At 48.4% G+C, this 14,627-nt stretch overlaps 1 protein-coding gene across 2 annotated transcripts; it reads left to right on the top strand.

Annotated features, from left to right (window-relative positions):
• Positions 1 to 435: 435 nt before the first annotated feature.
• On the top strand, positions 436 to 13,762 carry TMED2 (transmembrane p24 trafficking protein 2). 2 transcript variants are annotated; one of them, XM_077307653.1, is made up of 5 exons: positions 436 to 757; positions 6,019 to 6,211; positions 7,571 to 7,591; positions 10,641 to 10,748; positions 12,135 to 13,762. In XM_077307653.1, exons 1-5 carry the CDS (start codon positions 578 to 580, stop codon positions 12,257 to 12,259), a joined length of 627 nt encoding a protein of 208 aa, XP_077163768.1. In that variant the 5' UTR covers positions 436 to 577; the 3' UTR covers positions 12,260 to 13,762. The 2 variants fall into 2 exon arrangements, with proteins under 2 accessions (XP_077163768.1, XP_077163769.1); XM_077307654.1 differs by lacking the exon at positions 7,571 to 7,591 and having other exon boundaries at positions 451 to 757.
• Positions 13,763 to 14,627: the final 865 nt, after the last annotated feature.

Consider the following 14,627-nt stretch of genomic DNA (forward strand, 5'->3'; position numbering starts at 1 on the left):
GTTCCCCTGCAGAAAATTAATTTTAATACTACTATAGTAATAATAATTGGAACTTAATGGAAAGTACCCCGTGCCTGCGCCCTGAAAGACAAGAAGCACCTCCCTGGAGCTCCCAAGGCCGCTGCCTGCAAGGCTACGAAATAAGACACTCAAATCTTCATTCTTGTATCCCGCCCTTCCTGCTAACTCAAGGCGGGTGACGTGACGGAACACCCCCCCCCCCACGCCCTGTCCCGCCAAACGCGGCGCGGATTGACCTTGTAGGCCACCGTCCGGCGCCCCCTTTCCCCGCCCACTTCATCCTCCCGCCCCTTTCCTCCCCTCGCCCAATGGGCGTGCGCCTCGCGGCCCGTCGGCCGCCCCTCCTCGCGCCGTTCCCCTCCGACGTCCGCCATCGCGCTGGACGTGGCAACGAGCCTGCGGCCGGCCTATCAGAGCGGGCCCCGTGCCCCGGAAGAGGCGTGGCCTGGGCCGGAAGCTGCCCGTCCGCCGGAGTCGATTCGCTCGCCCGCCCGCCGCGGCTCGCTCTTTCGCCCGCCCGCCTCCCTCCTTCCCCGTCCCGTCCCTCTGGGCCGCCATGTCGCCGCTGCGGGCCGTGCTGGCGCTGCTGGCCGCGCTCTCGGCCCCGGCGGCCGGCTACTTCGTCAGCATCGACGCGCACGCGGAGGAGTGCTTCCTCGAGCGGGTCCCGTCGGGCACCAAGATGGGGCTCATCTTCGAGGTGGCCGAGGGCGGCTTCCTCGACATCGACGTGGAGGCGAGTCCTAGAGGGGAGGGAGGGCGGGGTTGACGCCGGGGCTCAGCCTCGCTGGCTTCCCTGCGCACGCGCGCGCGCGCGGCCAGAGTGCTCCTGAGCCCGTGCAGAGGGCGCTGTCTCATTGCCACGGGAGGGGAAGGAGCAGGCCTTGGGGCGGGAGTATAAGGAGGAGAAGGACTTTGTGTGCTGGGAGGTCTCGGTTGCTCTCCTAGGCCTGGGTTCAGATGCTGTCCTTGCACTTTCTGCATTGTTCTTATTAATATTAATAATAACTTGATTTATATTCGGCGCCTCCCTCAGTGTTCTCTACGCCCTCCTATTCTGTACATGCAGGAAAGCTTGCTTGAGTCGAAGAGCTTTGGCTTCCAATGAGTTTTCAGTGTTGCGGTTTTAATTGAGAGCCAACGGGGTGTGGTGGTTAAGAGTGGCCGTTTCTAATCTGGCGAGTTGGGTTTGATTCCTTGCTCTTCCACATGCAGACAGCTGGGTGACCTTGGCTAGTCACAGTCCTGTTAGAGCTGTTCTCCCAGGGCAGTCGTGTCAGAGCTCTCTCAGCCCCACTTACCTTCCAGGGTGTCTGTTGTGGGGAGAGGAAGGGAAGGCGATTACAAGCCGCTTTGAGACTCATTCAGGGCTGCTGGTGACCTTGGGCCAGTTGTAGTTCTCTCAGAGCTCTCTCAGCTTCACCTGCCTCACAGGATGTCCGTTGTGGGGTGAGGAAGGGTAGGTGATGACAACCACTTTGAGACTTCTTCGGGCAATAAAAAACAAGGAGTTCTTCAAAATGGGAGGATATGGTTTTATATGATTTAGTGCTTTTCTACCTGGAGCTATTCTTTGCAGAGCTCAGGATAGTCTGTTCTTTAAGGATACCTGAGATAGATTTGGCTTAGGGAATGTAAGTGGTTGAAAGTTGTCTGTTCAACTTGGTACCAGAATGGAGATTTGCACTTGGGGCTCCCAAATCGTAATCCTTGACATTCAAACCTCCATGAAAAATGACCTTGGACAAGCATTTCTCTCATTTGTCAAGCAGAGATGGCTCCTCTTGTACATACACTACAAGAATGGAGATGAGAGGCGCAGAATTCTTGCAGATCAGACATTTCCGGCTTGGGGTCCTGTTGTCTTCCTTCAAAATTAGGTAGTGGCTGGAGAGAGAGAAGTTGTCAGAAGCCTTTTCCAAAGAGAGAGAGACCACATCAGAAAATTGGGAAGGGATATCTTAGCATTTAGCCTTCTAAGCCTCTATTTCAAGCAAAAGAGCTTGGAGTGGCAGGTGGAGAAAACAGCGGGAGATTTATACCAGAGATGAAAACTTTATGGAAGCCCAAAATACATGGAAGGTGAGGGGAGATCTTTCCTCAAATGCAGCTGGTAAGGGCAGGAGGGCAAAGACGGTTGGGCTGACATGTGGAAGAAATGCCTATAAAGGATTTTGAGCTATGTGCATGCATGGGGTGGAAGAAAGAAGATGCAGAGCAAAAGACATTTTGGTCTGCAAGATGTTTGCTTCTCTTCCTGTTATAAGCAAAGGTGCATGAAATTTAAGAACTCTGGCTCGTTTTTTTCACTTGGGGAGCAGGTCAGCCTTATATGACATAGTCACTGTAAATAATTTAAATGCACCTTGAACCCAAAGTTTGGGCTTGTTTCGTTAGGATTGACGTAGGTGACAAAGCTTCCTCAAGTGTTGGTGGAGCCCCCCCAATCCATCAAATTATTTGCACTTTCTACCTTGGGCCTGTCTGTCATTATTTGGGGCAGAGGAAGCTTGAAGAAGCAGGGAAGGGCTGAGTTGTGAAAGCGTAATGAGCCAGGGTTGTGAAACAGCTGTGAGTGAACAGTCATGTTGCTCTGCCAGGTGGCAGTTCACCTTGCTCCCATGTTGCGATTCCCACACATGCGCTCTTCAAAATTTGCCCTTTAATAGAAGAATCTCTATTTGCTCTTATGTAGTAGAAAAGGGCCAGAGTCCAGTAGCACCATAAAAATTAACAAAATTTGTGGCTGGGGATGATTTTTTGTGAGCACCAGTTCATTTCTTCAGGCTCACGGAAGCTCCTCCCTTGCCACAGATCTTATTAGTTTTGTAGGTGCTCCTGGATGCTTGCTGTTTTCTGCTGCTGAAAACAGACTAACGTGGCCACCCATCTTGATCTACCTGAAGAAGTGAGCTGGGACACCTGAAAGCTCCTTCCCTGCCCCAGATCTTGTTAGTCTTTAAGGCAGGGGTAGTCAACCTGTGGTCCTCCAGATGTTCATGGAATACAATTCCCATGAGCCTCTGCCAGGGGCTCATGGGAATTGTAGTCCATGAACATCTGGAGGACCACAGGTTGACTACCCCTGCTTTAAGGTGCTCCTGCACTCTTGGTCTTTTCTGCTGCTACAGAGAGGCGAACATCTTGATCGTAATTCTTTTGTGAAATTGGACTCAACTTTTGTTGTGTTAATTCTTTTGTGTTATGGTAGGAGGACAACAAAATTTGAGTCCCATGGCAGCTTTAAGACCAACAAAGATTTATTCAAGGCGTGAGCCTTTGTGTGCAGGCACACTCCCTCAGACAATCGAGCAGGGATCATAAGAATACAGAGAATGCCTTGTAGGAGGACAAGGCGTAGAAAATATCCAGGGTTGGGGCTAGGCATGGAACAGGCTGTTAATTTTCGGTAGAAGCGGCAAAACAATTGATTGGCATGTTTATGCTCTGCCTTTGGGTGTCTATAGTTTCCTAAAGTGCTAATAAATTCCCCCTTGGAGCTGCTTGAGTTCCTTTCAGCATTGGGTTTAATTGTCAGAATTTATTTTCTAATCTGGAGTGACATGGGAAAGGCGCCGTGACCAGTGGTTGCATTTCCCTGGAAAGCCTTCTCTGCAAATGCTCCTCTTTTATCCCTTGCCATGTGCTCAGGGAACTGCACAGCATGTAGGTCATTGTTGGTCCATTTGGGGTAATGGGGAATTCCTGCACACTTGTCTTGAACGTTTGCTCCACATTTACAAGTTACCTGTTCCAAATGCCCTTTTACATTATGTAAAACATGGGATGCTGAGTTTATAGAAATGTGTGCACGAGGTCCTGCTGTGCAGAATACGGTGGTAGGATCCTAAGGTGGTAGAACTGAGTCAGTTGTTAGAGGAACAGGCATCGCTGTTGTAGGCATTTCTCGTCTCTGTGCTTCTCGTGAGAGCGGCAAAAGCCCGGCCTATGCAAGTACAAAATTGGCACACCAGGAAATGAAGTTGTATTTCTTTCCTCTCTCCTCTGCCTTTTACTTACACAGAGCTTTTTTTTAATCTAGAGGAGCTTTCCAAAGTGGAACCTTCCAGCCGCAGATTGACGTGGTACAGTCCTTGCTTCAACCAGTCCCATAGTTCCTGTGATAATGACTGTTGAGACACAGCATGTAGTGCAATGGCCTGGTTGCATGCGGCCCAGGGAGACGCGTTTCTGCCTTCGGTTCCGGGCTGTTGGAGGCAGTGTGTTGTAATGGAACACGCTTAAGGTCCTTCAGCTCCAGGACAGCTGCAGGCAGGATTTAAGGAACTGGCAATTAGGCGACGGATTGGCTGGAAATGGAATTCTGGAGATTGCTAGCTGGGGGCAGCTCATAATACCCGCTCTGGCCTCTCTGTGAGATGGTTTGGTGTTTACTTTTCATGCAGTTGTGCACTGCCAATGAATTTTAGCAGCTGAACCTGACAGAATGTCTGTCTTTGCAACAAGTGTTTCTGGCACATCTCCCCCCCCCCCCCGACTGTTTCCTTCTGTTGCCCTTTGCCTATCACGTAGAACTATCTGCTTGACACCTTAGTGCTTGTTTGAGAACATCGGCCTCAGTGTAGGATTAAGGAGCAGCCACGCGGGTTGAGATTAGCAGTCTGGTTTGACTGACATGTTGCTTCACGCAGTGGTCGTCTGGATTCCCCTGTAAAGCCCAGGTTTCCTCTTTTGTTCTCCTCAACGCTGATATTCAGAAATATGTAACATCTGAGCATGGAGGCTCTACATTTAGTCTTCAGGTTAACTAGCCATTGATCGACCTGCCTATGGATTTGTCTAATCTCTTTTTAGAATCAGCTCAAATGGCAAACCATTTCCTTTTGTCTGTCCTCAATTGGGGGGGGGGGGGACAGAATTTCCCTTATTGCTTTTTCTGCTGTTAATTTGCAGCCATAAGTTGGCTTTCAAGGCAAGAGATGCTCAGAGGTATTTTGCCATTCCCAGCCTCTTATGCAGCAAGCCTAAACGTCCTTGGCGGTCTCGTGTATTTCTTTTCTCATTTCTTGGTAGTGATGGCTGACATACAGAAGACGCACACTCATACTTTTACGTATTTTTATTGATATGAGTTTATTATAAGCGCTATATTGTGTTTAAACTTCTTTACAGCTGGCTCTTTTGTTTTCCTTTGAGGTATCCCCCGCTGTCTCTCTCCCAGCTGTTGTTCAAATATTTACCGGGGCTGACCCTGCTTGGCTTCTGAGCTCTGATGAGTTCAGGGTTAGTCTGACCTATCCAGGCCTGGAACATCTAATATTATGGAGAGGGAGAAAAGATTTTCTTTTTCCATTTTCTTCTTCCTAGGCGTCATTTTACGAGCTACGCCCCATGTTGGTTGCATTTTCTATAAGGACAGGGGGAAACACATGGTAGAATTTTTTTTTAATCCTGTTTTAGGGTTGACCTTTCCCCAAATCTTAAAACATCAGTTCAGGGTCTTTCACAGCAACCCGCAAAAGGATGCTGCAGTCCAAGGAAGCAGGCAGCAAAGAGACGCTGAAATTCTGGCTGAAGAGGTTCTAGAACTTACAGAAACCAGTGTTCTGGGAGGGTCACTTTGCTAAGGGGAATGCTTTGGAAAAGGCTTCTGACAACTCAGCTTGCCCCCAAAGCCATTCCTTCTGCATCCCACTTCGGTCTTCCAATTGGCAGCTGTAGGGCCAGGTTGGCAGTCTTCTTTGCCTGAACTTTCCCTGGGCTTCCAATTGCCAATTCCTTTCCTGTATGTCAGGTTCCAGGGCTCAAAAGCCAGTGCAAGTTAGCCACAGATCAGGGCAACCAAAGTCCTGCTGCTTCCCTCGTCTCAGTTTGTTTCCTTGGGTGAGTCTCGTTGTGGGCACCATAGCTCTGCAGAGGGAATAGCCGTTCTATTTCCCGGAAGCTGCGGGGGAAGGACTTGAGGACTCTCAGATGCCGTGGGCCACCTCGTGATAGGGTAAGCGAGAGTAACGGCTCCCCTTTTCTTTCTTTCAGATAACAGGCCCCGATAACAAGGGGATCCACAAAGGAGACCGAGAGTCCAGTGGGAAATACACCTTTGCTGCTCATATGGACGGGACGTACAAGTTCTGCTTCAGCAACCGGATGTCCACCATGACGCCAAAGATAGTGATGTTCACCATCGACATCGGAGAAGCTCCGAAAGGGCAAGACATGGAGACAGAAGGTGAGGCCGTGCGGCTCGATTGCCGCTTTTTGACTCAGAACAAGGCCGGGTGAATAGACTGAGAAGTGACGTTTCCTTCCAGATACGGCTCCGGCCTTTAGTCATCCCTTCTTGGTCCCGTGGTCTGTGAAATCCTGGACTGGCAGAGCTTTACATTCTAAGCACAACCCCATAGCTAAATGTATTTATTTATTTATTATATTTGTATACCACCCTCCCTGGCGGCTCAGGGTGGTTCACAGAAAACATGAATCCAATATGACAGATGCGACACAGTAACTGCAGCAGCATCAGGAACACTGAACATTTAATTATTAACTCGTTAAACCATTTAACGTGTGGGGGTAGCGCTATTGGTCTGAAATAGCAGAACAAAATTTGAGTCCAGTGTCACCTTTAAGACTTAACAGGGTTTGATTCAAGGTGTGAGCTTGTGTGTGCATTTACACTTCTTTAGACAACGAAATGGAAATTGCCACACTATGTATATAAGGAGAGAATAAATTAGCAATAAATTAGGATACAGCCTCATGAAAATATCCAGCAAATATGCAGCATCATGAAAATGTTTAGCAGATTTAAGAGGGGTTTATAAGGTTCAGTTCAGGTTCAAAAAACATAGTAAAGGGAACAAAAAGGACAAGATTCGTGATTAATGGCAGAGGCCTTCCCTGCTGTGGAACACAATAATTAAACCTGTGGATGGAAAAGGTTCCCCCGCCTGCAGCTGCTTGTACTGGCTAGCCTCTTTTTTCCGGACTTCCTCAGGAGTACTAGAGCATAGAGCAGGGGTAGTCAAACTGCGGCCCTCCAGATGTCTATGGACTACAATTCCCAGAAGCCCCTGCCAGCGAATGCATTCGCTGGCAGGGGCTTCTGGGAATTGTAGTCCATGGACATCTGGAGAGCCGCAGTTTGACTACCCCTGGCATAGAGTCCCCCTTGCTGCTCTGCTCCACCAGCTCCTGATCTGGGAAAAGCACCTTTGGAAGTGGCTGGTGGGGACCATATTGTGGTGCTTCATGTCCTAGCCCTGGCTTCAGCAATCTGTTTGCCTGCCTGCTGTTTCTTGGTAGCTGCCAGAGCTCCCTTTTTCCTCCACAGCGGGTCAAGGGGTGGCTTGAGAAAAGAGGCAGCAGCATGCACCTCTCACTTTCCAGGCCAGGATGTTGCTTTCTTAGAGTCTGAGCTGCAGGAGCTGTCTTGGCACCCTTTCTGGCAATTTACAGTTCAGGTTAAGGGCTTTCCACTGGCTGCTCTGGCAGAGCAAACACCCAGGTAGAGAGTGGCCCTGGGTGAGGGACCGATTTCACTTGTTGCTTTTTTTTTTACTCGCTCATTTCTCGTGCTTTTCTCTAGGTGGTGGAGATACCTGGGATGGTATGTGCAAAGCTCGGCAGGTGCCCGTGGGTCACGAGTTTGCTAATGGCTATCTGTGTGTGTGTGTGTGTGTGTGTGTGTGTGGTTTTGGCTAACAGAAGTACATTAGCATGGCAGCATCCTAGCCTTCACTACCCGAAGGAGTCTCTTTAAGTGGCTCGCGTTTGCCTTCCCTTCCTATCCCCACAACAGGTACCCTGAAAGGTAGGTGAGGCTGAGAGAACTTCTGACATTACTGTTCTGTTAGAACAGCCCTATCAGGACTGTGACTATTCCAAGGTCACCCAGCTGTCTGCCACGCAGAGGAGTGGGGAATCAAACCCGGATCGCCACATTAGAAGCCACTGCTCTTAAGCACTACACCAAGTTGGCTGCCTTAAGGTGGTGTGGTTTACTGCCAAGAGTAATGCAAACACCTCCCATTCCCTCAGCACTTTCCCATTTTGCACATTTCTGGAGTCTTTGTTCATCCATGGATCAGAAGATTCTGGGCCCCTAACCTGGCAGCCAACACTCGGAAGACCAAGCTAGCCAGAAATCTAGAACCTTAGTCCGCTCTTTTCTCTCTACCCTGCCACCCCTTTGCGGTTCATCAGGAGTCCAGAAATCCACCCACCTTACACTGGTTTTCTAAAATCACTGTGTGGGAATCACACATATTTGACTGTATGCGTATGTGTGTGTGCATAGGCCTTGGCGTATTTGAAGTGAATGTCAGGCTTTTTTTTTTTTAACTAATGTGCACCTGCATCGGATTACTTGAGCAATTTTGCTCACTGTCTTGATGCAAGTGTGAAGATTTTTGTTCTTAACATACGATAACAGTTCTTTTTAACCTCTAAAAAAAAGAACTCTGCTTTGGTGTGCTAACTGAATGGTGAAGTAGTTTGTGCCCTTGTTTCTGAAGAGGGTGGGTGTGGGTTTTCCCTCCCTAACATAGTTCTGCTTGAACAGTACATTACACAAAGGAAGGAGTTGAAGCAGATATTGGTAAGCTGTTTTGGAGCCCGCTTATGGAAACCTCAGCAGCTCTCTCGTGTTGGATTTGAATCCAAGGCACGTTCTAGGAGCGTCGGATACAAAATTCGGCTTTTATGTTTCCTCGTCAGGACCTCTTGCAGATTTTCTTCCTTGGCTTGATCAAGGAACTGATTTACCCGAGCATTCGAGTGATTAGTCAGCTTCTTAAATCAGCACTCCGAATACAGAAGGACAAAATTAGTTTGGAGATCTTCAAGGACAGGGAAAGAGTGCAGGTTGCACCTGTTTATTAGCACATGGTGCCTGTTGCTTTAGAAACATTGGGTACAGAGAAGTTTAGCCGAACACCAGGAGAAAAAGACAAGCCAGCCAAACGTGTAGCTTTTGCTACCCCATCTTGAGGTTCTGTTCACTCTTGACCAATATGTGCAGCTGGCAGGCCGCTCCTGTGGGGATGTTTTTGTCCACACTGTCCCGAGTTCTTTCCTAGAAAGCTGACTTGTTTCCCTCCACCACTGTGTACCCCGTGCAAAGTCCCTCGGTGTCTAGAAAGTAGCTTTGATAATGCTATAGTGTTTAAGGTGTTTAGTTTTAGCTGTAGATTCTGGTGGTCTTGGTTTGAAGCAAGAAAACAAAGTTTGAATTCTGTAGCTCCTTCAAAAACCAACTAAGTATAAGCTTTCTTGTACTTCTTCAGATTTTCACACAGAAGCTTATACTCCTATTAAACTTTATTGGTCTTAAAAGCGCCACTGGACTCAAACTTTGTTCTAGTTTTAGCTATGTATCTCATCTCCGGCTAAATTTCACTGTGTGTGTGTGCATCTGAGACCCAGAGGTTAGGCACTTAGCCTGCTATTTCTGTGGTCTCGATCATTGCTTCTTTTTATTTATTTATGACACTTCTAGCACACCTACTTGGCGGGACTCAAGGCGGATGACATAAAACCCCATCAAATCCCCAGTCCTTGAAACCATAAACCTCCAGATGGCCAAAAGAAAACCCTTCTATCCCCACCCCCAAATACAAAATATTCAATCGATGATATAGCAAAGCCTGCAGAGGCCCCAAAGCTCTTAACCCAACCTCAGCCAAAGGCCTGGCAGAAGAGCTCTGTTTTGCAGCCCCTCCCGGGAGGGCCCTGAAGGAACAGTCCGCAGGAAGCACTCACACAGAAACATTGACCAGAGCTTTGGGGGCCCTGCAGGCTTTGCTAGATCATCGATTGAACCCTTTGTGCACGGTTGTGGGGGCGGAAGGGTTTTCTTTCTGCCCTCTGGAGGTTTTTGGTTTCAAGGAGAGAAAAGCAGGATGGGCTCTTTGCTCTGGGAAAGAAGCAGACAGGCCATTGGGTGTCAGTTAGCGGGGATGCAGGATGTAATTAGTACAGAGGCACGCATCTCGTAGGACACACTGTAACAGATGTAGCATAATTGCTCCAGTGGTTACCATGCAGCAATTAATTTCAACCCAGGCTGCCGGAAGAATATGCAGATGGGCACAGATACCCAGGCAACGAAGCGCCCGTCTACACGGAAGTCCCTTTTCTTCCTTCCCCCTTTCATCATGGCTTGTAGGCCTTTGTAGAGCGTGTGCTTTGCAAGCTGGACACCTCCGGTTAAGTCCTGGGATCTCCAGGGGAAAGAATCTTAGTTGTGTGTTCCCAGTAGTTGTGAGTTCCTGCATTGTGCAGGGGGTTGGACTAGATGACCCTGGAGATCCCTTCCAACTCTATGGTTCCATGAGCTCCGGTAGCCAATGCTGGGTTAAGGTCTAGGAAATCTACTGCCAGTCATAGCGGAAGGGTCCTCGTTCAGTGGGTTAGCCACGCACTCTGGATCCCAGATGACCTCGGGATGAGTCCCTAGTATCTCGGGGGGGGGGGGGGGGCGGAGATATCGGGTGATAGGAAGGAAGAAAGATTTAATCCAGGAGCTTTAAGTGGGCAAGGCAGGCAGACTGGGCCTGAGGGAGCGTCATACTCTCCCATGCCTTCCGAATTGCACGGGGCTGAAGTTGATACTTGTGCGCCCGCAACATGACAGTGTCTCCTGATCCGATCCACAGCTCATCAGAACAAGCTAGAAGAGATGATCAACGAATTAGCGGTGGCCATGACAGCCGTCAAGCACGAACAGGAGTACATGGAAGTGCGTGAAAGGATACACAGAGCAAGTAGGTGCCTTGGTTTTGTGCCTTCTCCTCCGTTGCCGCTTGCACGTTGTTGGGAGAAGCTGTGCGGGGTTCTGGTTTCTAAAACATGAGTGGGTAGGTCCATAGTGACTAGGAACTTGCTCTTTAAAGAAGGGGGAAAATGGTGAGATTCTCGGGGAGCCGAATCCTGTGGCCAGGGCTACCTTCTGTAGGTTTTCTGAACTTCTGTAGACCACGCGTAGCCCTTGGAATCCTTCACCCAAGAGCCTCTGTCCTTTCCTTAGCCCTGGGGTGCGTTCCCCAGGATTGGAGGGTGGGGTGTACAAACCTCTTCTCTTTCTCTGGCTTGGAAACACCAGGTACCGTTCTCTGGTTCTCACTTCTGTTGCAACGGTGGGAGAGAGGGGAAGCAGAAGAAACTAGGTGGGATCCCTCTGTTGAGTTGCAGCGGATTTATGCTGATCCTGTAGGGCAGGGGTAGTCAAACTGCGGCCCTCCAGATGTCCACGGACTACAATTCCCAGGAGCCCCTGCCAGCGAATGCTGGCGGGGGCTCCTGGGAATTGTAGTCCATGGACATCTGGAGGGTCGCAGTTTGACTACCCCTGCTGTAGGGTTTCCAAGGCAGCAGATATTCAGAGGTTGTTTGCCATGGCCTGTGCTCTTCCCAATGCTCCTGGTCTTCCTTGGTGGTCTTCCATCTGAGAAGGAACCGTGGCCGACCCTGCCTGAGAAGATCTGGTGAGACCTGGCTAGCCTGTGCCATCCAGGGAGAAATAACGAAGAGCAGGCAACTTATTGCAGCCCTGTCTAATTTCGATGACCGGGGACGAACAGAAGGCGGTTTGCCATTGCCTGGCTTTGCGTCGCCTTGTCCCGGTGGTCCCCCAGCCAAATATTCCCAAGGACTGACCCTGCTAGCTTTTGAGGTTTGCTGAAATTGGGCTAGACTGGGCTATCCAGAGCAGGGCATCTTTGAGGTGAAACACAGAAAGGCTGATTTATAGAAGGATTTTTTTTTTTAAAAACCATGCACATTAAAACAGCAACAAATGCAGAATTAATGAATTAGTATGCCGCCCTCTCATGTGGTGCACAAAATCAATAAAACATGGATATTAAAAACCTAGAAAACAATAATTTTTCATTCATTCATTCATTCATTCATTCATTCATTCTTGAATTTATACGCCGCCTCTCTCGACAAAGCCGCCTCGAGGGGGCTTACAAAATAAAACCATAAAACAACATAACCCATAAAATCCCATTGAAACATAATACATTCATCGTGTCAAGGGGAAGGCCCGTTTCTAGTAACAGGTAGGTCAGCGTGCAAAAACCATGCCTTACCTGCTTATTTCTGTGTGTGCTAAGTGATTTCTTCCCCTTCCTTTTTCTCTCCAACAGTTAACGACAACACGAACAGCCGAGTGGTACTTTGGTCCTTCTTTGAAGCCCTCGTACTAGTTGCCATGACTCTGGGACAGATCTACTATCTGAAGAGGTTTTTTGAAGTCCGGAGAGTTGTTTAATCAAAAGCTTGATTTTTTTTTCCCTCCCCTTCCTCTCCCTCTTCAGCGATCCCCAGAATCTCCATTCACTGTCTACCAAACGACTTGGTCGCAAAACTCGCTTAGTTTTCTCCCTGCTTTCTGAACGATAAATTTTCTTCTTAGTTAAATTTTTTTACATATATATATATGTAGAGAGAGAGAGATCGGGCAATACACGCTGAGAAGCTTTTCACCGGAATTGGCGGTCGCGTTTCTCACCGAGCCGGCGTGAGTTCAACCAAAATTGCATTGGTGTTGTTTTATTTTATTTTTTAAGCGGCACTGTGGGTTGTCTTTAAGCTCTCCCTTGGTTCTTTTTACTTTTGTAACGAAACGCAGTTTTTGTCTAGGGCAACGGTAGGTCCTGAAAGAATTGCTTTCTGAAACCCTGTGCTAGACTCTGGACTCCGTCTCAGGATTTCCTCCCTGCTTGACGTGGGCTGCCGAGAAAGCAAGAGGAATAAAACGGAAGACAGCTTTCCGACAGACGGGACCCAGCCGGTGGTTCTAAATGGGACACATGAAATAGGTTTTCGTAAAACCTCCAGTCCTCATAACTGTATCTACACCGATCTGTTCACCACGTTCCCTTTTTAATTAAAGAGATGAAGACACAGCTCTGTTCCCATCTGTTAACGGGTATGGTCTTGAAGACGGCAAAGGGGGAAAGGGGATAGATGTTTGGGGTCAAGTGGGGAGAGAGTCATCTTTTCCCCCTGACTTGTCGCTCACCCATCCAAATCTCCCATTTTTTTAGCACTACCAGAGAGCTGGGGTTCAGCAGCCCAGTTACTGATGCCAAATTAGGAGACTGGGGAGGCAGGGAGATCTGACTATGCCACGCAGCCTGTAAGTTAAGGCGTGGGAGTCTGTTGTTCGGTTACGGTTAGGATTGCACCCCTCTTTCCTGGGGGAGGCCCCTGTGTCGTTTTGTGGCCGGGAGAAACACAACAGGGCTGCAGCTCTTCCCTGACGGTGTGTCTTCCCAGGAGCCTTTTGCACTCCGAATAGCAGCACTGCAGAGAGACATTCAACAGGTGCAGTTTCCTCCTTGGGAGAGCGCCTCCAGGATCAGATTTCCACACCAGTTGAACTTTTGAGTTGTGGCAGCGCAAAATTAAAAAGCACAGGTGCCCCTTTCAAGCCCAGTGAGGTTCTCTTGAAGCAAGCCAATCTCTTTTCTGCTTTCTCTATGTTCAGACACACCCTGGCTTTCAGTTTTTGTACAGACTTATTTTTTTTCCTCGCTTACCTGTATGATGGGTTAAAAAAATCGCAGCGTCCGTCGAAGGGAGCGGGTGCCGATCCCAAGATTATGTCGTGGCTAATGTATATTGAACTGATGTATATTGGTTGTAATTTGGGGCGGGGGGGATGGGAAATCGGGTTCTTTTCAAGATCAGGGCGAAGGGGCATTCTATTGGTTACGCCTAAAAGAGTTTTATACCAAATTTAATTTAATTAAAATTTGTTACAAGTTTTCACGGTCCAAGTAATCTTTTTCGGCTTTAGGCAGGCATTTCTTCAACAGCAGTTCTTCAACCGGGGGGGGGGGGTCCCCCCTCCTCCCACACTTACTGCAACTGTTGTATGCCAAGTCTGTGTGTTGAACCACTTGGGATCTTGAGCCCGAAGATGTACATTTGCGAGTTGAAATATGGCCAGATTCGGTAAATAAACACCTCCTTTAAAAAGAACGAAAGAAATCGGAGCCTGGTGCTTGTCTCGCGTTTGAAACGGCGCTGTCTTGCATTTCCGCACTCACTTCCCCTTCGCCTTTTTAAAAGAAGAATACTCTTTGATGTTGAAGGATTAAACAAAGCCTCATGTAATGAAACCGGGAGAGGGGGCCAAACTGGCTTTCTAGATGTCTATGGACTACCATTCCCATGAGCTGCTGGCACTGTCTCATGGGAATTGTAGTGTATGCCCATCTGAAGAATCAGAGTTTGGCCACCCTTGCATTAAACCATTTCACAGTGGGTTGCTGTCTTTGTACCCACACACACCTGGGAGAAGGGTACAAAGTTTTATTCCAACTGAACAAGATGCTGGGGGTTTGTGACTGGTTCTGCAGACGTTACTTGACCCTGGAAGTTGGGCCCAATATCAATCCTCATCTTTATTTTTCAATCTTGTCCTTCCAATACCACTTAGGGCGGGTCTATGACATTATAAAACAATACAGTCATTTAGGTTACAAATGTAAGGTGTGCCATAATGAAAAAATGGGGAATCATATTAAGATCCACCCTGGTATTTTGCCATGGATAGGAAGGGGGCTATTGGAAATAGCACCAGAGTAACAGAGGGTGCCTAAAAGACCAGCAATACAAATTTTAGGATA

Source organism: Paroedura picta, chromosome 13 (assembly GCF_049243985.1).
Source record: "Paroedura picta isolate Pp20150507F chromosome 13, Ppicta_v3.0, whole genome shotgun sequence".
Taxonomy (NCBI): Eukaryota; Metazoa; Chordata; class Lepidosauria; order Squamata; family Gekkonidae; genus Paroedura; species Paroedura picta.